General features: G+C 40.7%; 1 protein-coding gene across 1 annotated transcript in view; it reads right to left on the bottom strand.

Moving 5' to 3' along the window:
- The window catches only part of COL22A1 (collagen type XXII alpha 1 chain), a 218174-nt gene that overhangs the window by 24629 nt on the left and 166249 nt on the right, over nucleotides 1-27296 (bottom strand). Inside the window, exons 36-48 of the mRNA XM_040547335.1 lie at nucleotides 24070-24123; nucleotides 23496-23549; nucleotides 22340-22393; nucleotides 20276-20329; nucleotides 18586-18639; nucleotides 17498-17602; nucleotides 16925-16969; nucleotides 14639-14716; nucleotides 11112-11147; nucleotides 10053-10106; nucleotides 3631-3675; nucleotides 3123-3170; nucleotides 1087-1200 (exon numbers count right to left, since the gene is read on the bottom strand). Coding sequence (XP_040403269.1) covers nucleotides 1087-1200; nucleotides 3123-3170; nucleotides 3631-3675; nucleotides 10053-10106; nucleotides 11112-11147; nucleotides 14639-14716; nucleotides 16925-16969; nucleotides 17498-17602; nucleotides 18586-18639; nucleotides 20276-20329; nucleotides 22340-22393; nucleotides 23496-23549; nucleotides 24070-24123 — 795 coding nt within the window. The remainder of the gene's footprint in view (nucleotides 1-1086; nucleotides 1201-3122; nucleotides 3171-3630; nucleotides 3676-10052; nucleotides 10107-11111; nucleotides 11148-14638; nucleotides 14717-16924; nucleotides 16970-17497; nucleotides 17603-18585; nucleotides 18640-20275; nucleotides 20330-22339; nucleotides 22394-23495; nucleotides 23550-24069; nucleotides 24124-27296) is intronic.

Genomic DNA, 27296 nt, shown 5'->3' on the forward strand with positions numbered 1-27296 from the left:
TCTCCATGTGTTTTTTTACATGCGCAACTGTTTTCCTGGAACAACAGTAAGGTCTGTATTTTCCTCTCCCAAATTCCTTCTTGCAGTTCAAATGGCATGCATCAGTGGACAGATGGGTCAAATTCTCAGTTACACCTCAAACTTTTTCACTCACTTATATCCACTTAATAGAAGTATAGAGATCCACTAGTATGATGGATGGAGGAAAACTGAAACTGAGAACATTAGAAGAGCCTTTGATATGAGATATGAATAATACAGGATCTCTGAATAGTAGAGAATCATCACTTTTCCTCTCACCCTGTTCTGACAGATACTGAAAAGCTTAAGGGATTAATTTCAATATGTGTTATTTATTAAAAACCCTTAACCCCCTTCCTTTATTTCAAGACCTCTGCAAAATTTGTGTCTCTTAAACTGCTGCTACTTGTAACACTTCCCCTCAGACATCCTTGTAACCACAGAAAATCCAGATAATGATCATGGACCTACCAGAAGTGGACTCTGCTCACTCCTCAGTCACTGCTCTCTATTTCCTTCTTACACACCACTGCTATTTCTCCTTCTGAACAATGAGCACAACCCATCCCTGCTAGGTTAAGGGTTGGACCAGATGATCTTAGAGGTTTTTTCCAACCTGAATGATTCTATGATTTGGTATCTCCCACAGAGTAAATGGTGGGCAGGAAAAGAGTTACTTTGCAGCTCTTAAATTTCTTACTGTCCTAGGAACCAGCAGGTCCAGAACTCTAAGCTCTGAATTACAGAATTGTGGAACACTTCAACCACTTCAGCTCCCATGCCTTCTACGAGGCTCAAAACATGTCAAAGGCAAAAAAACCTAAGTGCTACTATTTAGGTCCTTCTAGTACAGAAAAAGCCAAGGATACTTATGTCATCATAAGCAGCGATGGCCTTGGCCTATCTACAGACATAGCAGCAACTGAAATCCAGTCCATTGACTCCACAGACATCTATAAAAGATTCAGTACGTTGGTGCTGAAAAAAATAAACCATGTAAAAATATTGTAAGAAAAAATGGGGTAAACCACACCCAATGAATGACCATTTCCCTAGCTCTCTTACCATTTTCCCATCCTGGCCATCTCTACCTGGTGGTCCTCGGAGACCTTTATCACCTTTGAAGCCTGGAATGCCTGGTAGTCCTGGTGGGCCAGGAGGGCACTCATTGCACACATCCTACGAGAAAACATTGATAAGTAAATTAGAAACAGACTGAAGACATCCAGTACAACCTGCAGACACCTAGTATGAATGCAGAAGTGTAGAGCTAGCATAACCTATAGGCCTTTGCATTTTGACCACATCAGGGAGCATCTGGATTACTTTAACATACAGAACTGAAGTAAGGTTAGTGTGGAGGACAGTGGGGGTCAGCTGCTGAGTTCACACAGGCTCCCATGGGGAGTTTCCTATCATAAATGGGCAACTAACTGTTCATCAAAGGTCAAGTAACTGAGGAAATGAGGAGATCAGGCAGCCACAACACAACACTACCAAGAACAGCTTTGTTTTGAAGCTACAAGACTACTAGTAAACTGTCTCTACAACAGTCGGAAAGAGCTGAGTTACTGTTAAGGGGGTGCGACTGCTAGGGAAAACCCCTTTGCAGCACAGTGCCAGAAAGGGTATTCCACAAAGGAAACTATTCAGCAGCTAGCCTGGCCAAGGAGAACTCATCTGTTGGAGTTCATGATGACCAAGTGAACATCACAGTGTCCTGGCCTAATTCAGTCATGGAGAATTACAACCTCCCTCCTTCAAAAACTCTTTGAAGGATTATCTCAGTAGTCTTCACATTTCTACTACCCTTAAGGATTGAAATAACATGTGGATGACATTTCCATTTCAAAGACAGACTCCCTTCAGCAAAAGCAGAGTGAAACCTGGCTACAAGAGGCAGCATAGCCCAACAGACAGGACTTCAGGTCCACTTGGTACAGCTCCCAGCTCTGTCAATGATCCATTGTGAAACTGTGGGGGAAAATGTACTTCTAAACCTCAGTTCCTTCATGCAAATTGCTCTACTAAAAAAAAAAAAAAAAAAAGAGCTTGAGAAACACCCAGAACAACAGACCCTTAATTTAATCTGGGATCTCAAGTGCTGCTATGTGTAAACTGCACCAAGTGTGGAGTGAAAAGGTACCAAACAGAACAATTATGCAGGGTGTACAGGTGTGTTGACCTGTAACATAATCAAAGGAAGAAAACAAAGGAATATCAAAATGACATCCCATACTCCACAAACACTCTGTTGCTATTGTCCTGATCAGAAATCCTAAACAATGCAATACAGTGAAGTCCCCAGAAAAATACTTGATTCCTGAAGAAAGACAGCTCTTCAATGAAGGTATTTCATAGCAGCAATCTTAAAAGGGTCTTTTTGTTAATGGAGTTTGTAAAATATATATATATATGTGTATATATATATATAGGTTTCTTTTAATCAATAAGAAGGGATTTCTTGCTATTTCCCAAGCCTGCTTAAAAATTCCCCAACTCAGCCCATGTAAATCTTTAAAGATTTTGCAGTCAGCGTCTATCAAGTACTGACTCATTTCCCAGGCAACGGTCTACACGGAGAATAAAAGCAGACAGACAGATCGCCCCTTTTGAAACACGAGTGCAGCTGGGGTTAATTACCTGCATACTCTTAGGTGCACCATGCAAATTGACTTCGCACCCACAGTTCAAACCTACTCTAGTCACTGTTGCAGGTGTACATGAAACATCAGCCATTTGATTATGGTGATTTCCATTTCCTGCTTTAGGTAATACTTCTTGACAGTATTTATTTCTCTGTGGAGGTATAGGCCTGTCAAAGAGCTGGAAAAGTCTCAGAGCTTGTGCAACATACACCACATTACAAATGTCTTCGTAGGCCACGTCACTACTGGGGATTGTCAGAAAGCACTGGATTTTGATCTCCAACACATTCTTGTGTGTCCCAACAGCAATGCAAGCAATTTTCAAGGAATTTTCAACCTCTGGCAGAGTGTTTTAAGGAACTTAAAACTCTGACACTTTCCCATCGCAGAAGTGTTAGTCAGGTTTGAATCAAACATACACATAAACTCCCACCATCCTCAAAAGCTGATTACCTTTACTAAGAGATTGATGTCCTCTGGAGAGAGCAGGGGTGAGGAACCCTGTGGAATGAGAAATTAATTATCTCAGGCAACTGTAAAAGGCATCAAAGTAAGAAATTTTTCTGAACGTGCCTATGCCCTGGTTTCAATTTGGGCCAAAACCATACATGCTCCTTTACATTATCAATACGCTTCATCATGTGAGATGAGTTGAGCTCTTTGCATTCTTGCTCACATTCTTGCTCATTGTATTGCTTAGTGGTGTTAAGAAACTGGCTTAAAATTTTTGTCTTTTATTTGCATGCAGGCCATCCAGTTATTTTCATACTGTTCCAAAACCATCACGGATATTTTTATCTTAACACTTTAATGGTTTTTAGTATTTTTCCTAAGAGCATCAAGAAAAAAGCACTGAACTGGACTTGAGGTGACATATACAGGTGCAAACTGAGATAAAACAGAGAACAGAACAACACTGGGACATCTTTTGGGGATGTAACATAGAAATGAAGTTACGTACTGGTTTTCCAGGAGGTCCTCTTTCCCCTGGATTTCCAGGTAGACCCTACAAATCAAGAGAAAAACAAATCTTGAAATTATCCTACACTAACCCCCTGGTTGCTCCCACACTCTGCTGACTGCTCTGGACTAACATACATTTCTGCTCTCTGCCACAAAGCACTACTGCTCTTTGCATGTGGCACACAGTCAACTCCTTTAACTATTTGCAACTTTAAAAGTGTTCCCTCTCCATTTTTTTTTTTGCCATTACTTAATCACTTCTTCGCACTCCATCCTAAATCTCACTTATCTACAGTATGACCAGGTGAAGTTCATCTGAGTCACACAACAACTGAAATTGCTTTGAAATGTCTTCTGGTCCCAGGAAACACTACGAACTGCAGTGGTGTGAAGGATGAAGCTTTAAATCCCTGAAGACACTTGTAAAATGAGAAATCGTGGCCTTTCTTTGCATGAACCTTGTAAACATGTCCTTGTACCTGAAATAGCAGCAAGCTTTTTTTTTTTTTTTCTCCCCCTTTTTTTTTTTTAATAGAATCGTAGAACATCCTGAATTGGAAGGGACCCAGAAGGATCATACAATTCGTCTCCTGGCTTCACACAGAACCACCCAAAAATCAGACCATGTGTCTGGCAGCATTGTCCAAACACTTCTTGAACTCCAGCAGGCTCGGTGCCATGATCCCTGCCCTGGGGAGCCTGTCCCAGTGCCTGACCACCTCTTGGTGTAGAACCTTTCCCTAACACCCAGCCTGACCCCTCCCCTGTCCCAGCTCCATGCTGTTCCCTCAGGTCCTGTCACTGTTTACCAGAGAGAAGAGATCAGTACCTGCTGTTCCACTCCCCAGTGTATGGGGAGAATATTTGTGTTAGTTTTCATGAGATGCAGATAAAGAAATGAGCAGCAGCCTTACAATTTAAGGTGCAAGAAATCATGGTTTGGAAAAGGTACCCCCAGTGGGCATCTCTTGCCTGTCATTTGCAAGTCATTAATTTGTTAAACAAACAGTATTTTTTTTGGAATCGTAGCATGCAGTATTGCTCATATAGGGAACTGAATCTCTTGAACAGTATAGTCGGTCATCCAGATAGTGACAGAAATTTGCAGTGGCATTTTCAGCTGGACTGGGTGAGATCTCTCAAAATCATTCTCAGCTAAATTCCTCTATCAAGCTGGCCTGTGGTCTTACGTAACTATTCCAGCATATCCAAGATCCACTGCTATTCATTATCCTAAACTACGTACAAAATACCTTCTAACTATTTTAACTACATACAAAAAAGGTTGTCCTACATGACCACTATTGCACTTGCAGAACCGTTTCCACTGACTACTTAAAAGTATCTCATCTTTGCTAGGTTTGATTGCTTGTGCAATAGGACCCACCTGGGAAGGTCTCTGGGACAGTGCCAGATTCCCCACCCAGGATGTTAATCAACAGCCATAGTGCCTATTAATTGGCCTAGGCTCTGCAGGGGCTGTCCAGGGAATACTCCAGAGAATACTCCAGGGAATACCAGAGACTACCCAAAATTTTCACTTGGAAACCTGCTTTAAGAATTAGTCAAATGCTTTGTCAGGAAGGGGATTAGGAGTTATGTCAATCACCTTGTCTTGAGTTGGGTCATTGTCTCCAATCAGTCCATTGTATTATTTATGCAGACAACCAGATGGGGAGTTCTTGGGCTGCCTGGGGAATTAATGACTTAAGTGCACTGGGTGAGCACACAGGCATAGTTGTGGTACTCTGCTATACAATGGTTACAGTTATAAGGCAAAACTGAATTTCATCCTTGTATCTGACTCATCATTTAAATTCTCTACCCCTTATCAGAGTAAAGAGAAAATGGGAAACTCTTGGTTGCACTTTTCTTATGTCTACATTAAACACTTCTGAACAAGCAACAAGCTTTCAGTTACCTTGACTTTCTAAGAGATGAATGTTAAATATGGACTGATGTGGAGCCAAAGTGGAAGTGAAGTGGTACTGAAGTCCACGAATGAAAAGATGTTTTCTTGAGGAACTAAACCTTCCACATGTAAGAATCAAGAGAAGGTAAAGTGTAAAGGAGATTGTCGGTACATAATTCCCCACAAATGTCCTTCCAGAGAACTGAGGAAATATGAGACAACTTTACAACCATTTTCAGTTTTGCTGTTTCCACAGAGCAGCTATGTGGTTGTTGGAAGATTGTGGGATGATCCCAAAGTTCCTTCTGTTCCATAACCGCTAATCTTCAGGTCATGCTTTTGGCATCCTTTTCAACCACTTCTCAAAGTGGGAAGAGGACTGCCTAAATACCAGCTATGCAGACCTTATATTCCCAGATCTGCTTTGTTCAGGAAGGCTCACACAGCACTTGCTTTAAGGAGTTCAACAGAAAGTGAAGACTTGAGCTATGAGAATTATCCTGGATCAGAAAACAACATAGAAAAGCCAATACAGAAATGTGTTTTATGCTATTAAAGTAGCTATAAATAAACTATTTCTACCACAGGACCCACTGACAACCTTTTGCTTAGGCATCTGAAGCATGATGTGGTACTAGAGGTAGAATTTGAGCATTTATGGAAATTTTATTTAAAGAAGAGTAAAGGAAGATACTTTTTAGTTATGAGAAAAGAAACATGAGAAGAGAGCAACTAAAACTAAAATCCTGGGAAATATTAAGCATGACTGTGATATCCACATGGCATCAGAATGCCTTGAGACAAAGAGATGGACCTATTTTCTTGAAAGCTGTATTATGTGGAGCTGCTAATGTCTTTTAACAGGATGCAAGTAAGTCAGGATGGGAAATTAAGCTATGTGCCATGGCTGACAAATCTGAAAACCACAGCGTCCCCAGGAAAAGCCAAAGAGTAGAAAGGTACAAGACTGTAAAAACAGAGTCTACTTTGAAGAAAGCTTGTCTGAGCTGAAAGGAACAAATCAGACACAGGACAACGGCACTTCAGCATGTTGCATTATTGCAGAACAGGCAATGGAAATCAGAGTCCGAAGCAGAGAAAAGACTGCTGAGCTATTCAGGCCTGGAGTTAGAAAAGGCTGACAGTCCATAGCAAGCTGCAAACATCACTCAGAGGTGACAGAAAATGGTGGAAGGAAGTCATGGAGTATAACTGCACCTGACAAGCTGACTATCAGGGGTGGAAACTGGAAAAGAGAAAGAGAAGAGAAGAAGGGGACTCTAAAGAGTCTGCCCCCAGAAAATGCATGGCACTGAAAAACGGAACTGATGATGTGATATGAGAACACACAGACTCAAAGGAACACCACTATTTGGAATGCTCACAAAGTTCAGCCATTTTCAGGAGTTTACATCCAACAGTGGCTGACACAGATTAGAATAACAAATACCAGTGGCACAACATAGTAGTGCAGGAAAAAGCAGTCAGCAACAAGGAGGTGTGATGCACAGGATCCAGAGTACTCGACTGGCCTGCAAAATCTGACACACACAAACGGGCCCAAACTGAGAATGGGTGGAAGCTGTGTAAATGACACACTGAAAAATGATGCTTGGGTAAATGATGTGTGTGAAAATATAAGAAAGAGAAAAATTATAAGGAAGCCAGCCACACACAACAGTAAAATTGAAGGCTTATGGTGAGGAAGTACTATTTCGAGATAGAAAATTAAGCATAAAATGCAATAACTTAAAAGTGTTCTAATTTCTACGAATAAAAAGACAAAAGGGGGGTTAATAAATGTACTATGATTTGGGGTTCATGAACTCTAAACCAAACACAAGAATTCCTTGGAACAATGGCCTTCTAACCGTATGGGAAAACCAACCCCAGACCAGAAAACTCTGCTTGTCAGATCCGATGGCAATAATGTATGCATACACAAAGTTTTTGTAATTACAAAAATAAATGCAGGGGAAGATTAGCTTCCCAGTAATATTGGAATGTAGTTATCAGTAATAATTAACATAATTAAAAAGTGATTAATTCAATGTTTATGTTAATTAAAATTATCATAATCAAAATACAGTAAGACCCCATTAAACGGGTGTCGTCACTGTTAATAGTAGGACAAGAGAATTTGTCATTCAGACTGTATTTTAATCTAAAGGGGCTAAGTAGGTAAGTTGGATGGAAACATTTTCTCTCCCAGCAGACAGGCAGAGGAGAGTGGATGCTTCCAGATAAACGTGTAGAATTATTTTCTGCAGCTCTCAGAGCATGAGACAAATCTGGCCAATTTCTCTGAAGAAGGTACTTAAGGCTACCCTTTTTTAATGGTTGATATAGGAATACTGCCAGCTTAAAATGTGCTTTTTTTTCAAAAGCAAGTAAAATTAATATTTGAAGTAACTGAAGGAATGAAATTAGCCATATAGTAGTCCTTTTATGGAGCAAAGTAGTCCAACCATAGGGAAAAACAACATAAAAAAGCCTGCATTTTTCAGGCTTTAAGAATTGGGGGTTTAGTTAACCAGAAAAAAAAAAAAAAAAAAAAAAAGGTAATTTTAGAGAGAAGGAAACAACGTATATGGGCCAAAGATGCCATGGAAAAATAAAGCAGCAGATCCGTCTGTTCCTGCTTTGTCCCAGAAGAAGAAACTGTGGAGGGATTTATGGACATAGTGGACTCGGAGAATAGTTCATACAAATAAACACCAAGCCTTATGCTAAGAGTAGCAGAACAAAGCAAAACCATAACTGTAAACGTGGGCAAGGATTTTCAAACCTAAGTTTTAATAAAGCAACATACTGTCCTGAGAACTCTTGATATTTGATCAAGTTGCCAACAGATGTTGCAAAAGATAACCTTGGGCAGTGCTATTGTAAAAAATATGGCACATGCTGTTAGGGCACTAGAAAGATGCTAGGATGCAGTTATGTGAAAACAACAACAACAAACAAACAAAAACCACCTTTTCCTATTGGAGATAATTCTGGTCACAGCTACTGCAAAGGAAGTATTTACTTTTTCACTTCCCAAAATACAACTGTGAATCAGATTTTACAGTGCCAGAGTAAACAGCAACCTATAGCAGGCACAATTCCAAAAGCTGATGATTCTGCAGCTGGAAAAATAAGGCAGAGAATAGCCTAGTGTATGTAAATGTCATGTAGAAGATTTAGATTTATTCAGTCTCAGAAAAAAAAAAAAAACAACATGGAATACATTTGCAAGGACCACAGCAAAAGACGAGACATTGAGACAAGTCATTAATGCTGTTGCCTCTGAATGGCTTGGGAATTACATGGCAAGTTCATATTAGCAATTCAAATCTGAGCTTTTCTAACTGATGACATACTGTATAAAAACAAGAGGATACAAAAATGGGTATGCTTCAAAGAACACAGGAATGCTACATTGATATAGAAATGTGCTAAAGCAGAACCAGAAATCCTTTGTACTAGTCACAAATGAACGTGGAGATAAAGAAACTGGAAATTCATGATCTTGTCAAACTAGATATCCCTGCTGTTATACCAAGAAACGTCGGAATGTGCACTGTAGTTACATTTACACATCCTGAAACACAGGTAAAATTGCTTAACAGGTGATCAGGCAGAATACAGAGAGCTCCTAAAAGACGTATTGAGTGCAATTAAAACAGTTAGTGTAACAGAGGATGTGCTTTATAAGTACCATAAGGAATGTTTCTGCTTGGGTAATTTTCTGCTGGAAAAAGGAGATACTTAAAGACTGTAGTACTGCCTCTCCAAGAGCTGACCAGTCAATGCTGATCCGAGCAGAGCCAGAAAGAGATTCAGAAAAGTTGGCTCTGGCACTCTCCTCATGCACAGTTGTAATAAACCCATCTATTGCATCTCCTGTTTAAAACCTCTTGGTTAAAAAATTCAAACGTCTGAGACAAGGCAGAGAGCTAGAGGGGTGGTCAGAGGCAGGCAGCAAGAGGGCTCAGCTTCCCAGCTGGGAGTCTGCCATATTTCTTTCTATCCCTCAGCACCATGACTCAACCATGGAGATGGCAGGAGTGAGGAAAACGCACTGAGAGAAGGTTAAAGTGTCATCTCTCAAGCGCAGTGGCAGCAGCAAAATGAGCTCATAAAAAGCTTTTTTAATGGCTGTGGCCCTACATTTATAGAAATATTACAGGTTACCTACCTCAGAGGCTTCCAAGAAGTCCCTAGAGAGCTCAACTATCATCCTTTTCCAGGGTAGGATCATTCCCCAGTGTATGCTGCCAACTTGGTTCTCTGGTGTCATTTTAAAATAATAGTTCAAAAAGGTCCACCACTTTCCTTGAAAGGTTACTCAGCCTAATTTTTTCCCCTGAAATCCTAAAACATAAGAGCCTCATTTCTCAAACCATCTCCCTTGGACCATCCTGGTAACACTTGGTGACTGTGGTTGAGTATGTGCACAACTTTTAGGGAAATTAGATTCAAGCACTGACGAATTTCTTGAGCACTTACACTTTTATTTTACTTACATCCTGGCCAGGAGGCCCCTGTGGTCCAGGGATACCAGGTACACCACGGGGACCCTGATAGGCAGAGAACAGAAAAATCCACTAACATGAGCAGTACTTATCAGGTGTTACTTAAGTGAAGAAAAGAAATTCTCAACCCAGTAGTTATTAGGAAAAACAAACAAACAAACAAACAAACAACAACAACAACAAAAAACTATCAGTTAAACCAATCCAAGAGAGATTAAGAAAAAAAAAAAAAAAACACAACAACAAACCAACAACAACAAACTGATCCCACATTGAACTATCACAGTAACAGCCATTTCTGTGCCTCATGGAGCTTTATGTGCATCACTAAAGTCAAGCCTCACATACCTTGACTGGAAAGGTAATAATGACTCCTTATAGACAGGCAAGTTTATGAACAGGGAAAAAATATGATTGATCATGGGACTGCAGAGGAGAAAAGAAGGTCCAGCTCCTCAGTGCCAAACGGGTACGCACCGGGATTGGTTATAGCACTGGAAGTTAATGCCAGTGAATGAAACCAAAGCACACAGCTATTGACTGCACACCAATGGATTACATCCTTATAAACCATATGTTGAGGAACTAGGTATGTTTGGTGAATACTTAAAGGTACGGTTTTCTGTAAGATTTAAGCAAGGAAAATGCTTAAAAATGCTTTATTTAAACTTTTGAGGCCTTGGTTATATCTCATAGCAGTGTGCCTTGAATTATGTGCCTTGAAATACATTTTCTTAGTGAAGGTAGTTTTCAAGTTAGTTTTCAAGTCACTCATTCTTTCCATCTGTGGGACTATACTGACAGGTAAGGAAAAGCTGTCACTAGATCAAGAGTCTAGATAACTCTTGGTCTCACAACCCACAAGAGCAGACAGGTGGTGGTACTGCACATGTGAAGTCCCCTTTAGCTAGCCAATATGTGACCCTACTTTTCTTGGCCAAAACAAAGCAATAAATTAATCATGCCTTTACGAAATCAATGATACTAACACAGTTCATTTGTTTGCCCCCTCCCATAAAATCTGGGTGTAGTTAGAAAGACATACTGTACCAATGACCCTTTGTCTCCTGGGGGTCCAATGGGGCCCTGCAAACAGAGAAGATATGGCATTCAGAACACTAGCAGAGCTTAAAATTAACATCTCCTCTTGGCTGGTCAGGGTGGGTCCTGAAGCACAGAGATAAGAATAAGGAGAAAATGAAAAGCAAAAAAAAAGGAGCAAGTCTAACAGGCTGCTCAGACAGACACAGTGGTTGAGTGCAATACTCTCAGTGGGGTGTTCATGGGGGAGGATCAAAGGCACAGTAAGGGAGAAATTGAGGTGGATCATGGGAGAGAAAGTGGTTGAGAAAAGACAGAAAAAGGGACTAAAGGGGCCAGCTGTATGTTAACATGTCTCTTGTCTGACTGAGGCCTCCACTTCAACACCACAGTCTGTCCTGTATCGTCATTAAATCCAATTTGTAACACTCTTCCGAATAGGTGAGCTCACAAATTTGAGCCTGTGGGCCTGAATCTTGTTGAGCTTCAAGTCAGATTAGCTGGTGAATAGGAAAGGTGTAGGTGCCAGCAGCTGGGCTGAGAGGCTGTGAACCCAAGGGGCTCACAGGTTTGGGTGTAAGCAGCTGGAGGAGGCTGGGGTGTAGGGCCTGGGCACTGGGTGGACTGGGTGTCCGAGACCAGCTGCTGGAGAGACCCACATTTTGTGTGTATGTCCTAACGGTGGCCTTCCAGCCTGATCAGCCAGAGAGCAGATGCAGGATCGAGACATGCCTCTTCATGTTTCTGAGAGAGTTGTTTAGGCGTACGTGGGTGTTGATAAAGGCAACAGTCTGTCTGCACTGGCCTGTTTGTCAGCGTTTGTGTGTTCACGGACACTGTGTATGCATGTGCCCATCGGCAATATGGGCTCAGACTTGCTTCTAGCTGGACCCAATGGCACAGAATCACAGCAGCCTTGCATCTGCTGGGCTGGGACAGGACAACCTCTCCTGGGTCCCAAAAGCCACTGTGTTCAGCTACTTCTAAAACAAGGAATAGCATCCCATGGGACCTGTGTGCTCTTTAAATGAGGTCAAAGCAGGGAGTCCAGTGGACTTGCATATGCTATTTGTTTGGAGATGCAACTTACCTAGGTGCATAGTACAGTGAGCCCATTAGAAGGTATCCAGTCCTATAGGAACACCACAGTAGTGATGCAGTACCCATATCCAGCAGGGATGGGTCAATCTGGCATTCCAAATGCATCCCAAACAAGGCTTGACCTCACGTCTCTAGTGCTGTGTTTGAATAAATTGGTTCAGGCTATTGCTCCTCTCCCTTTGGTTTCTATTTCAGGCACATTAATTCACTAATGCTCAAACAGTTCTCCGTGCGAGATGCCTTAATGGTCTGCTAAAGCACAGGCTAAATACTACATGCTGAACCCACGGTAATATGAAGAGGGAAAGGCAGAGCATTAGCAACTCCCTGCTACTTTATGCATCATGTTTCCATTAGGGAGCTAGAACACGAGCACGTGAATGCACTCCATTTCTCCATACAGTCACCTCTTCTGTTTATGGTTCAGCTGAGAAGATCACACATAATACTCATTTTAGGGCTCAGTGTTATGCAAATAGTAACATAATACTTCAGCAGACAAAAAAAAAAAAAAGGGAAAAAAAAAAATAGCCCTCATCTTTGTATACCTTTTATGCAGGTTGCAAAGTCCAAGAGAGAGGTTAAGGGGACAGGAGGAAACAGGGTGAGGACGCCAATTAAAAAGAGTTGCTGGCTTTTAGAAGCTGAAAACATTATACACACAGTTTTGTCACGTTGCTAAAAAGGGTATAGGCTGACACCTTTATTCAGTGTATAAATATGCACTGAAGCAGCTCCACTGAGATTATTCTATTTTTTAGCAGGACTCAGTCTTTGTGCAAGCCTGATGGATTCAAGGTTATACAGTGCTTTTCAAATTCTGAATTTTTGCACTGGAGCTGGGGATATGATAAACCTACAATGAAGGAAATCACCATAATGGTGATTAAATATATATATATATAGTTAGAGAAGCAAATAAAATAAATAAAAAGAAGTCAATCAGGAATATTTGGGTATGTACCAGCACCACCTACTTATCCTGACTATGGTCAAACAATGATGACATAGTAAAAAGTAATCCTCTCGTGTGTGAGAAGTGACGTCTGTATCTAGAGTCAAGTTCTTAGTCATTTGTGTTCATGGATGTGGATGCTAACATCCCAATGAGGTATCTTGTGTACATCAGGGTGCAGAAGTGAGCTCACCTAACCCTGTACTGAATCTAGAAATCAGTAATTAAAAACTAGCCACAGCTTAGTGACTTTCAAACATGCCAGATGTTCACTTGCTAATTTAATTTTAATATTAATGACTGAACCTTAAAAAACTCAAGAACATCACAGTTTCGTATATAAATTGTAACAAATAACACCCAGAGAATCTTCAGTTGTTGATAACATTGCTGAGGACCATGAAGGCCATAACATGTTCTCGGTGTCTTATATGACTGACACAGACTGCTTTACCATAAACAGTATTCAGCATGGTAAAATATAATATTAAACGGAGATACATCCCAGAAAATTTATCAACCAGTATCGTTCAGTAACGTGACTTCTCATTTCAAGGCTATTTCATGTGCTAACTTGGAAACTTCTGTCTAGATAACCAGAGCATGAAAATGTTGGCTGTGATGATTGGTATAGTATCATGGCACATTCAAGGGCCTGTGAAAGGAAGCAAGGTCTCTGACATCCTCTAGCAATTGCAGCTATGAATAAAGTTTGGTTCCTTCTACACACATTTTACTTGTGCATTCAGTGCATAGCTGGAGGACTGAGCACAGAGGCTACAGAGTCAGAGCACTCCCAAATTCCCCTGATCTCCAGAGGAGTCATACGTGTCAAGTACTGGATTGATGAAAGTCTGGGTTTTCATCCCTATGAGATGAAAATCCAGATTTTCTGAGGCCAGTCCCAGGTATATCTCATGGCCTACTGATGATGGTAGAACTTCAACAACAACAGCAGGAGGTGAGGGCAGAGCTGGATGAGGTGTATAACTAAATCTTTGTGGGGAATTATGGGGATGATGGCTCTCTTATAACACACCAGTTTAACTAACCTGATTTTGTATTTCCCTGTCAGATGTGGACGTATCTGCCACATTCATCCCTCCTAATGGGGTGACAGGAGGTTTACATCTCCCCCTTAAACCAGTTCTGCTGGCTCAGTACAGATGTTGGCTCACATCCAGAGCCAGCGTGTCAAGATGCTACGGAAAAGTCACAAGTAACAGGCAGTGATATCGTTCATCCTGATAGCACTTTTCTGCCTTTCTCTTTCAACTAAAACTGAATGCATCAAGAGCCCTCACAACAGACATCTGAGCCAGGGATGGCAGCCTCTGGGCTACTTTGCAGTTTTGCATCTTCAGGGGATAAAATGCTGCATCGGCTCTTGGCCAGAGAAGAGCACAGAGAACCCATTCTCCAGGTGGCAATGAGTCAGGTTTTTGTCTTGTCACAGGCTGCAGCAGCACCTGCTACTTACAGGGGGTCCAGCCAGCCCGATTCCTGGCACACCTCTGTCTCCTGGCTGTCCAGGGAGGCCTGGAGCTCCCCTCTCACCCTGAAATGGAAGGAGAAGTTACAGGTTTTGTGCACTGCTGAGAAAACGTGCCAAAATGCAAGACGGTTTTACAAAAGAACATAGCACTGTTACATCCTGACCTGATCCAGCCTACCAAGGAATGGGATCAGGTTGTGTCAGGACAGAGATACAGAACATTTTTTGTAATGTCATACCAAGAGAAGTGCCTCCCTCCTTGTGAGGGGCACCAGCCCACCTCCGTGAGCACTCACACCATGTCAGCACATGCCACATCACATAACTGAGCAGGAATGCAGCTTACACAAGTATTTCGATTTATTTTAGTGCACAGCATCCAATTTCCAGCAGTATTCCTGTATGCTACAGCAGCCGATACATTGCAGTAAATTGAGAACCTCAGATTTTTGTTGAACAGCGCATCTGCTTTTATGGAGTTTTACATTTGCAATTGCCTGCAGGGTATTAGGCACTCTCCTTGGCTTGGGCAAACACTAAGCACCACAGTGTGCTTTTCTTTCTCTGCATTTTTACGGTAGACAGCTAAACTGCAAACATTGCTAACTACAGATTATTTATCCAGGGAAGACAGAATTAAAGATGTGTTACATCTTAATATTTTCCTTTACCAACATAGGCCTGTTCACAGCAGAATATTAATAATTTTTAAAGCATTTCTACCACTCTCTCTAGGGGACTATACTACAAATGGAGAGATCTGCCTTGCAGAAAACTAAATTTTCTATATTAAAACCTGCAGAGCACAGACAACTACTTGGCGCTGTTTAATGGGCATTGTAGACAGAGGGTTAAGCAAGAATTCAGATACAGTACTTAAATTTAATGTCCGTTCTCTTTTCTTGTTATAGGGAGAAATATCAAATAAGATTTTTATGGATTGTATTGCAGTTGTGAGAGTCAGTCTCACGTTGGCAGTAGACTTATAACAATGAGTCTTATTTATGTTATTTATTATTACACTATTTCCAGCTATATAGAAGCTTGATAGAAAAATGGTTACCCACGGATTCTGCCCACCCCGAATTTAGTCTGCAATATCTCCTATTTTATTTCCTTTCTTTCCTTCTTAAACTAATCTTATATTACAAAGAACCAATACTGTAAGGACAGTGAGAGAAAATGTATTCTGTTTAGTTCAAACACTACTGCAGATCCCTTATCTGTTATTTTGTTCAAGAAAATGATTTCAATACAAAAAGTTCAATAGCATTTTTCCATGCACAATTAAGATCCCTACCATCTTGTGTTGATATTGAACAGAGTATTTCATTAGATTTCCAACAGTGTTTTTTTTTCAGATTTTTGTGTTACTTCTGACTCTGTTATCGTGTCTATGTTCTGAACTGTCCAAGGTATATTCAACAGAGCACAATTCATTTATACAGAATGCAACAAAATCAAAATAAAATGTTTTATAGCAGTTTGAGTATTTAAAAAATACTGGATCTATATCGATCCAGTTTCATACTGCTGTATTCCCACCTCTATCATTTACAAAATCTGTTTCAATACCCTATTCTTCTTCCAATCCAGATCAGTACACAGCCATTTCAAAAAGAAGAATTTCTCATATATGTGATTGAAGACTCATGTAAAATCCAGATGCTTCCACAAGCAAATGTTTTTGCTCTTTTACTCCTTTCTCTATTTGCTGTGCACTTGTAAGGGAATAAACTTCATTTTCCATTGCAGACATTAACTTAATCAACACGCTAGTCTGCCTTAGCTACAGTATAGGAAGGCAAACCAGGACTATTCAGTCTCAATGGAAAATAATTAATTTCCCTTTGAGAGAGGTGAAAGAAATAAATGCTATGGAGGAGTGCTCTTTGATGAGTTGACAGGTGGTCTCAAGAGTAGTTCATCCTTTAGCTATGCAATGTCTCTCTTGTTGCATGGATTAAAGGTCCCCAGTCACAACTTCCCTGAAAAAGTGTGCAGCATTTAGCATTTAGTCTGTGTTGAATTTGCATAATGCTTGAAGAAATTTTAAATGTGGAAAGTGAACACAGTTAATTCATATCTTAGTATTTGCATCTACAGAGGTATTGCAATAAAGAAAGGAATGTCCTAAGTAGTTTTTGAGTGCAAGTTTCAGAACCTCTATTTTCTGGTGAAAAACAGACCATATTTTTCACCACAACTTCTTCAGTTTCAGCAATGAAGGGAAGCAATCTGCAATGAACAATAAAGTCCAAACTTTCTCACCTTATGCCCAAAAGGTCCTGGCAAGCCTGGTGGGCCTCTTTCCCCCTAAAGTGACAGAACCAAAACCAAAGAAGCATCATTGCACAGCCAAAGACAGGAGCCTTTGCGAGAGTCAAGGCAGCAACCCCACCACCACCCTCCTTGCTGCACACCATCCTGGTAATATTCTATGGATAACTTGTAAGCAAATTAAATAATCTACTAACTTTACTTTACTAGAACTAAATGCTTTTAGGGAACTTTCAACAATCTAGGCATTTTTTTATTGGTCACAAGGACATTCAATTGTTACTCCTCATGGAGGTCTCCATGTGGAGATGGCCAACATGACACAGTGAAGAGGGTATAATGTTCAGAAATACAGCTTCTGTTCTCTTTGCCTTTTTGAATATGGCACTGGTATCTGCAGCATTTTGCATGACAAGACCTTTCATGTCTTCAGATAGATGGCCTGTAAGTATCTGTGAGATCTTAACCTAATTCTTTACCAAAGTCCACCATTTCACTGCAGAAGCTGTGTTTGTCTGGCCCATACTGAACTACTTGAGCCCAGAGCTTGCTAGCAGTACTTACCCGTTCTCCATCTTTACCCTTGCCAGGCAAACCTGGCTCTCCAGCAGGCCCAGGCTCACCAGCAGGCCCTGGTAATCCCACTTTTCCATCTTTTCCTGGGTCACCCTGTAGAAGACAATCCAACAAACCTGTTAATCAGACACTAAAGACTATTCCTGTCTCAGATCTTTCATTGTGACTAAAAGATATGCATTTTCTTCTAGACTTATCATCTGAATTTCTCTTGGAATCACAAGGTATCTTCTTTTTGGGAAGCCTTTTCCTACAGGAATCTCAAGATATTTGTAATTTTCCTTAAAAAAAATAAAACAACATTTCAAAATGTTTTGGGAACCAACTAGATTAGGGAGCCCTTGATTCATACATGGTGCTGAGATGGATCTCAGTAATCTGGAATAGAATTTGACTGAATAGATTGTAATTCATCCTCATTTTAAATCCCATATCCTACATATATGGTACCATATTTCTGATTAATCATTCCTACTATAGCAAACAAAGATCGGGACTTTGGCATGATGGGCACTGTGCAAAGTAGTAGTATATTACAAGTCCTTGTCCTCAGAGAGAGCTCATTGCCTAGCTGTAAGATAGGACATAACAGTTGGGCAAAGCAGACATGCAAAGCAGCAAGGGTGCACTGGAAAGCTGAACTAATGGCCCAATTATATAAGTTTATCAGGAAAGCAGAGATCTCAACTTCCTAAACAACAAAATTAAGTTTTTCTTACAGCTTCAGATTTACAGTAGTAAACAGGCATCTCAGAGAGTACTTAAAACACCAAATCCCCACTCCTGTCAGGTGGTGAGGACACAAGAAGATCATCACTGCATTAAATGGGTAGCAGTGACTTCACCATACGCAGTTGTATCTCAGTGGTTTTATTAGATAAATTATAAAGCTGCAACAGGGTGAAGTCCTTTTAGCATTTGTAATAGAGGAGGTCAGATGAGATGACCTAGTGAGCCCATGTGTCTTAGTAGTCCATGAACCTACGAAATAATTTCCCAGTTCCAGTTGTTTCCGTACCAGGTTACTTAAAATTGCCAAGAAGAAAATAAAAAAATCAATGAAAGAACAAACTCACCTTTTCCCCTTTTTCTCCCTCCTTTCCTGGTAGTCCAGGGTCTCCATGCACTCCCTGAAGAGAAAAGAACTTTAAGGATTAAAACTTTCTTTTTAGGCAATATTTGATCCTAAAGAAAATGGATAGACCAGTGTATTCAGTACAGTCTATCTCAAGGACTAGCATCAGTTTTACACTTTCCAGTACAGACAACTAGAGAATCCAGAGAATCAGACAATCCAGAAAACCACAGAAGAGCTGTGTACCAAGTGCTTAAAGGAGTTATTTTTTCAATATAAAAAAGAGCTGAACAGCAGAAGCAGAAATTGAGCTAATCCCAGATTTGTGCATTCTCCTTCTACCAATAACTGTTTCATTCTGTGAAATCCCCAGTAGTTCTTAATCCATTACCAACAACCCCCAAATCATCACCTCTGTGTCAAAGAAGCCAAAAGTCTCACAAAACAAAGTCTACATTTCTTTATGGCTAATGCTCTTCAAAGCCACAAACTTGAAAATGTAGCTGTTTGTTTTACCCTTTGTTTCAGTTTTTGACCCTTTTCATGTCTTGGCAGATCCCAAAGGATTCCTTGTCAAAATAGAGATGATTAGATGAGCTCCGTATATATATATATATATAATAGATGATTATAGATGAGCTCCAAATCAAATAGTGTAGCTTCCCAACTCACCAAAGCATGTGTAAGCTATGGAGTATAACTCCATTTTAAAATACGAAATGTTGTGGCACCATAAGGTTGAATTGACTTCTATGTGTGGATGTATAATTATTTTCTTTTATGCACCAGTAAAAACCCTTTACAACTCTATTAGATTTTATAGGTAATATATTGGTATTACTAGTAGAGAACTTAGCTTAAAAGAATATGAGATTGACCAAGGTCTTCATTTTGGATATCACCTTCCAGTTTGAAATGAAATCACCGTATCAATACAATTGAAGGAAATATGGCTTAACAATTAGTAGAAAGGCAATTTAAGATTTCTCGAATTTCCCAGCTGAAAAACTCTGCCTTAAAGAGCCTTCTGTGCTAAACCATTGTGCCTGAATGCATTTATCTTGGGGTCTAAGTGCTGTTTTTCACTTACTCCAGTGTAAACTCAGAGAAATCCCAGGCTCTAAATAGAAAATTACACTGGTGGAGCAGGGAGTAGAGTAAGCCTAAAGATTTCTATCCAGTCAAGAAAAGCTCTATCATGCACAATTTAATAAAGGTGATGAACATGTACTGAGGTAAGGAGGATGCTGTACTGACTTCAAGGCTCTGATTGTAAGACCTAATACTTACATGCTTTCCTAACACAGAATAGGAGCTTACTATGCAATCTTTATATCAAGAAGTCATGTTTTCAAAGGGAAAGGACAAATGGAAATGAGGCAAAGGAAACAAAATCAGACAGACAATAAACATCGCAATTTTTCTCTTGAAGAGCTGGCAGCAAAAAATGTTTTTGACAATTTGATGAGGAGTGAAGCAGCTCCATGCCTCCCTCTTGTTACAAATGAAAATATGTTTAATGGAAACACCATTCCCAGGTGCCACTACATCTTTCAATTCAACCATAAAGAAGTGTAATGAAACACAGCCTTTTGAACCTTATAAGACACCCCATGGGAGGGAAATCTAAACATATAAAATAAAGAAATCAGGGCACAGATGGGAAAACAAATACACCAGTGCATACATACCACATTTCCTGGCAAGCCTCTTGGACCTGGGGGCCCTGCTGGTCCAGTCGCACCCTGTTTTAGGAAAATCAAATGCATGTGCATATGTAATTCACAGCTTGTACTATCACAGGAACAAGATGTTCCAAGTGAGATTGGAGTTCATGTCAGACGAGGTGTTGTACAAACACAAAACAAAAAATGGTGGTTTTGTGAAACACTTTGTAGTGTAAAGAAGCATGAAGCAATACAAAATGGATGAAGACTCTCCTAGCGAGCTTAAATTACCCACCATCAAAATAAGTCCTAAATCTCGCTCAGATACAGGAAGAAAGGTCTGAGACCAAAACATGAAAAGAACAGAGGAAAGTATGTTGATTCATCATTAAAATAAAAATCTAGGCCAACAAAATATGCTTTGTTGACAATTCTATATTTCTCTACGCTAAGGAACAAAACCTGAAAAATACTCACTCCCACTAAATAGACAAACAGCAGAAACCATTCAGACTGTTGTTCTGAATTACAGGCACTTTTGTCTGCAAGTGAAAGCTATTCAGGATGGAAAAGCTCATGTATGTCCCCAAACGTGTATAGGGGACATGGGAGCATGTATGTTTTTGAAATTTTTGTCCCCATAGAGACGTATGTTTTGGGGTTACCGGGTTATAGCTGAATATTTTCCTCTAGACTTGACAACACCAGGTCAAAGTCATTATCTCTGGCATCGCTCATCAGCCTGCACTGGCCAGGGTTCATCTGCTGCCACAGCTTCACAAAAAAAAAAGGATATCTATTAGTATTCCTAAGCCATTCATGGTAAAAACAGCCAGGCTATCTGAAAACATCCGCATCAGCAAAGTGAAATAATCTATCTGACCTGGAATATAGAAACTCCTTCTACTGGAAAAGCTGGTTAGCAACATCTTGCAGATACTAGATACAGGACAGTGCAAACAGTTGGAATATGGTGAAACTCTTCCACAGCACAGCTCTTCAGAAAGTGAATGACTGTTTGTCTGGCTCACTAAAAGAGAATTAAAGGTTTCCTCATTTCTGTGTTGTTCGCAGTCGCTGGTCTATGAGCCAAAATAAATGTGTAGAGCAGTGGCAGTCTATGAAAGAATGGCAAACAAATGGATGCTTACATATGCCTGTATTTGCACATCATTCATGGCCTCCCAGGCACGAGGCAATACTAAGAAATAAAACCAATGAATAGGTTTGGGGGAAGTGGGACACTTTTTGAATTTTTTTCCCCACAAAGTTTAAGGAGTCCTTCAACTGAGAGTGACAGAACACTAGGGACAGGCAATTCAGAGTTCAGGGTCAAAGCATTGCTAAATACAACGTCTGAGCACAAACCCAAGAAGAAAAACCATGAACACAAAGATACAAGAAAACATTTCAAAGCTCTTGGATTTCCTATGGCTTCCTTCTCCCAGATACAAACATCATCTCTCCCAGTCACTACTTGAAATAGTTCTTCAGTCTTGCTCTTCTGCTTAAAAAGAAAGTACGTGGTCTTATTCATCCACAAAGGGCTTATACACTGCCACAATAATAAAATAGGACTTGAATTCTTCGCTGTTCTTTCAGAGAATAGCAGCACTCCCTACAACACATGCCTTGAAAAGTGGTATGTGATGATTCCTATGGTGCTGAGGCTTTATTAAAGAAAGCGGAATTGACTAAGAAGCCTAAAACCAACTGTGATCAAAAACTAATTCTGGCTGCTGATGCAAAGCTCACTCTGTGCACCAGCTGGCTGCCTGGGCTTGGCTGATATCGCAGTGAAGTAGCAAGCTCAGCCTCACCTCACCCAGAAAAGAGGGCATTTTATTAGAGAGGGAGAGACTTGGCCAACAAAAGACAAACAATTTAGAGCTGGGCTGAGTGGGGCATTGATCAGTTTGGTGCAGCTGAGTCTGTTTCCCCACAAGGAGTGACTCCTTCCAGCTGCAGATTAGGATGTGCCCTGTGCCCAAGCTGCTTGGGACTGTGAATCTGCAAGGCAGGGACTTCAAAGTCCCTTCAGGTGTGTTACTGTCAGTGAAAAATGCTGCAAGGGAAGCAGTTACTCACAGCCTCTCCAGGGGCTCCAACTTCTCCTCGAGCTCCTTTCTGCCCCTTTGTGCCCTGTGCAGAACGAAAAGAGATGCCAGCTGATTAGTGATGGGATGGGACTGCCTGCCAGACAAAAAGACTTCAAGATGCCTGAATGTGCACTCAGCTAATCAATTCGCAGAGGAGTTTAACAGCTGAGGAAATGGCTCCCAGTTCTCTATGCAGCAAGAAAATGAAATATAAAAATAAAACCCTGAGACATAAGAGGAATTACTAATGACTGATCAGCTCAGAGGCTATTTCACAGCACTGCATGCTGAAACTTGCAGACATTCATCTAGGGGAAGTGCTTTCCTATCCTCAGGCCTACCTGCTACTTCAATGCCAGCTGAACTCTGATGATCTCCCTGCAAAGAGGAGGTTTTGCCTGTGGTTCTCAAATACAAACAACAATCATTTAGAAATGGTCAAAACAGATCACAGTGCAGAGACTTTGCCTCAGTCCTACATGCGACTTAGCTCTTTCATAAGGATTTTGGCAGGACAGAGTGGAGTCTACCCACTGATCTGGTCCCCCTTTTAGCAAATGTTAGTTTAAAATTACATGGCATTATTGTTTTGGTTTGTTTGTTTATTTTCATGATGCTAAGACTGCTGTTAACCTGTTTATGCTGCTGGTTCCCTAGTAATAGATGATTATGTGGCTTGGACACAGCACAGATGAAGGCAGAGTGAACACCCATACATGGTGAATGGAAATAATGGGCATGAACCAAGAAATTTTTAGAAGACAATTGAGACTATAAATCTACTTCACATCAGACATGGTGCATTCAGGATCAAATGGGCTGGGGTTGAATCTGAATGTTCTGCAACATTTTGCTAATGTATTGCAGTAACTTATCTGTGAGACCTGTGCCCTCTTGAAGTTGGAAGGAGTCTCTCAGATGACACTGATCTCGATACAGAGATGACATATTTCTGCTTTGATTCTCCTTATGTTGTCCTGATGTCCAGCATGAGCCAATACCTCTACAGAAGTCCCTGAATTTACAAAAATGAAGGGGAAGCGTGCTTTTGGTGTAGAGGGGAAGGATTATTTGCAGTGACATGCACCATGAAGGCAGTCTTCTCTGGTCATACCAAGGCCTACTTTAAGTCTGTACCTTCTTACCTGTAGTCCTGCAGGTCCTGGAACACCCTGTTCACCTGGGACCCCTGGTAATCCCTGCAAAAACAGAAGCTGAGGTGGAAGAGCTGAAGAAAACTGTTCGGTTCTTCTCCTCATCAAAAGAAGATGTTTCTCCTTCCTCCCATCAAGAGAAGAAAGTGGTTTTTTATGGAGGCTGTGACTGCACGGGACTCTGCCTCTCCTGAGGGCTCCCTCCAGAACAAGAGCAGGGCAGAATAGAAGCAGAGTAGCCAACTGCATAATTTAGCTGGGCCACATCATTCCAAAAGCCCTTAATAAATCCTGTACAACCTTACTGTCAGCCAAGCTCTGTCTTGCAAACCCCATAGTCCTCAGCCACTAAGGCCCTGGGCTATAAATCAGGTGCTTGATTTCACGCAGTCATCTATCTTCCTGTAGAGCCAAAGCCAAGCACCGCCGTGGCCATTTCTGATGAGTGAAGCATGCCAGCTATGGAAGGAGCATGTCCCACCCTCTCCCTCCAAAATGGATGGCTCTCATGTCTTCTCCCTGCTAAAGTTCAAAACTAGCTGAAAAAATACTTAGCTGTGCTTACAGGTTCTCCGCTTGTTCCTTGATCTCCTTTCTCCCCTTTTGGTCCAGGTTCACCCTATATAAAACAATAAGAAAAGAAACAGAGAAATAAAAGCTAGAAGGCATACCAGTCATGTTTTGTAAGAGGGCTCCTTTGATCAGATATCCATTTCTGGCACAGAGTAGCTTCCTCAAAGAACTTTGAGGTCAGTGAATTGAAACTCCCATATCACACACTAAGATTTGGAGATTGTTGGCTAGACTTCTGGGACAGTTGTGATATTAATTGCAAAATATGTTCAGTTTAAAAAGAGAAGAGCTTCCCTTCACAGAGAAGGGTAGTTAAAGAATTTACAGTCCTAAAATTTGATCAATTCAACTCCAATGTATTAATAGGCCAGATGGCACAACCAACAGCAAAAGCATCACAGCCACTGCATTGTGCTGTCTCTCTGTAGGACCACATCAGGGATGTGGGAAAAGTGTCCCACATACAAAATATATTCAGTTTAAAAAGAGAAGCGCTTCCCCTCATGGAGAAGAGCAGTTAAAGTATTTACAGTCCTTTAGGACTTTACAGTCCCAAATACAGACAGTTCTCTACTCCACCTTTAAGACAAGGTGTTCAGGGTCTCAGCTTGTGTATTTCCAGAGATATGTATTAGATGGCTTTTCCAGATCTCTAGTTTTGTTAACAACATCACAAATTCGTGCAAGTTACCCCTCTCCTGCACTGTCAATATATCCTTTACTACCATCACTGACTAATAGGATTAATTTCTCTCTCTTTTTCCTCCTTAAGTAAATTGAAGATGCTTTTCAGACAGAAGTTCATCAGCTTTGTTGTGAGTTCTTTAATAATAATCAATAATTCCGTATTTCTGCTTTTTATAAATTGAATGGAACCACACACAATTATGGAACTAGCCAGAATAACTCAGCCACTACTTGAATAACCATGGTTGTTTATTTATGACTATATGTATTCAGGCAATAGCACTCATTACTTATTCATTATTTATCATAGGAGGTGTTTCAATTATGCAATCAAGGAACAATAAGAACATCAGTGATTTAAGCACCCCCCAGCACACACAAAAGGAATAGTGATCAGTCAAAATCCAGAATCCGTGAACAAACCAGTTTGTATTTTATTCACATCTACTATTTGCCAATCATATCTGCAACATCTGGGAATTCAAAGTCCATTTGCAAATGATTCTCTAACAGACAAAATAAATGTAACAGCATAAATACTACTTATGTCTGTATTTATTATGCATTATGAATAAATATTATAATTTGTGATAAATAATTTGAGGAATTTTACTTTACAATTAGTACCCCTTTAGACCAATTTTTAATCAGGCAGTCCCTGATGCCATCTACTGGCCTTCGGAATAACAGTGCAAGCACATAAGGTACTTAAAGCGAAAGTCCTATAACAAAAACCTGCATGGTTGTGCCTGAAATGCATTTTGCACAATAACATTTCAAGATCTGAAACCCTTTTAAGGGAACAGAGCAACAAAGCACAGACACATACTAATAAATTTGTAGCTAAGGATGGTGTTACTAAATGTGAATAAGGGCATGTATTATTAGGGAGAACAAGACTGCAAAAGGAAGAAGTAACTCGAGGTAAAGGGAGGAAGCTTTTTTAATATTCTCCTTTCTCCCACATTTTCCTTGATATTTGACTTGCATGTCAATGCAAAATTGGCAAAAATCCAGTCTGATGTCCTTGCACAGCTACAGCCAAGGGCAGAGGTTGTTTTCCTTAACCCAACCTGCCAGCAAATATGCCTACGAGTCCATCCCAAATTTGCTGAATCCGTGACTATCCGCCAAGACTGTTAACACTGTCCACTAGTGCTGCACATTGTGGAGACCTCTGGTCCCTGGCAGCTGGACTTAATCCACTGCCACCCACTTCTTTTCTACAGCTCAATGAACAGAAATGATGTGGTGACGACTAACAGCTGCTACCAAGCTGGGCCAGATTGGTAGCTTACAGCTTTCTTGACCTCCTCTCTCGGCAGTGTCCTCCTGCAGTCTCAATTAATGCATTCCTCTTTTCTGTGCCATTTAAAGGAGGGCAAGGAGTGGGGGCTCAGCTGTGGCCAGCTGCAGCGGGAGGCGGAAGGCAAAGTGAGGAGCCATCTCCTGTTTTACTGCTTTTGCCCATTTCTAGCCATCAAACTTCACCACCACTGTGGTTCTTATGCACCCCATCTCCAAGAAATATTTAATACTTTTAATTCACTATAAATATATAAATATATATGAAAAAGTTCACTGTGCCCCATGGAAGAAGCCCCTCTACTGCCCTGCTGGATCATTGAGTTTCTGCAGAGCTCGCAGCACAGCCTGCACCCAAAACACACAATCGAGCTGTAGTGATGGGTAAATAGGAGCCCAGACTCACTTGGTCAGAGATTTTCCATTTCTGACAATTATTGTGGTGCGTTTTAAATGAAATTGATTTAAACTAATAATGAGGAAATAGAGTAATGGTGCTGCTGCCTTCTATTCAGGCTGTGTTTCCTGTCTATCCCTGTTACTATATACCACAGACTGAATGGAAAGAGATAGCAAGTGCTGTGTTTTGGAGAGTGCATGACAATTTTCTGCACCCTGCTGTTGCTTCAGCCTCTATAGCATAACCCATGACAGTCTCCTGAGGCATATCACCAACTTCTGACACCTTAATTTGGAAAGCTGTAAATCAAAGGTAACTATTTTTACCTCCCCTTCTCCTCCCAAACCTTGCAGTGCTATGTGCAGTTCTGTGCAACAGTAAGCATCATCACATTTAACTTGCACATGGAAAAAACCCTGCAGTACGACCCGCTGACACACTTCAGGCCTTTTATTCTTCACCGTCTTGCAGCTCATTTACAGAAGAAATGCACTCAAAGCAAAAGGTTAGTGCTCCTTCTGTGCGCTCCTACTGTGACTGCAGCGCTACAAAGACCACATAAGATGTCATTTTTCTGCATATTTCCTTTGTATATATATTAGCAAGCTATGAACAAAAGGGAAGCGAGAACCAAAGAAATCCTGTCTCCATTTCCAGCACGGCCTCACATTCCTATTTCCTCCACCTCTGAAGAACCTGTCATACACACTTTCTTTTTTAATACTATGATTGCAGCCCACCTCTGCCATTTATACATGCCATAAAGCTTCTTGATCCTTAACAAGCTTATTCACATACCAAAGGTGTGATCCTAAATAATGCCAGGT

The sequence above is a fragment of the Cygnus olor genome, chromosome 2 (genome assembly GCF_009769625.2).
Source record: "Cygnus olor isolate bCygOlo1 chromosome 2, bCygOlo1.pri.v2, whole genome shotgun sequence".
NCBI lineage: Eukaryota > Metazoa > Chordata > Aves > Anseriformes > Anatidae > Cygnus > Cygnus olor.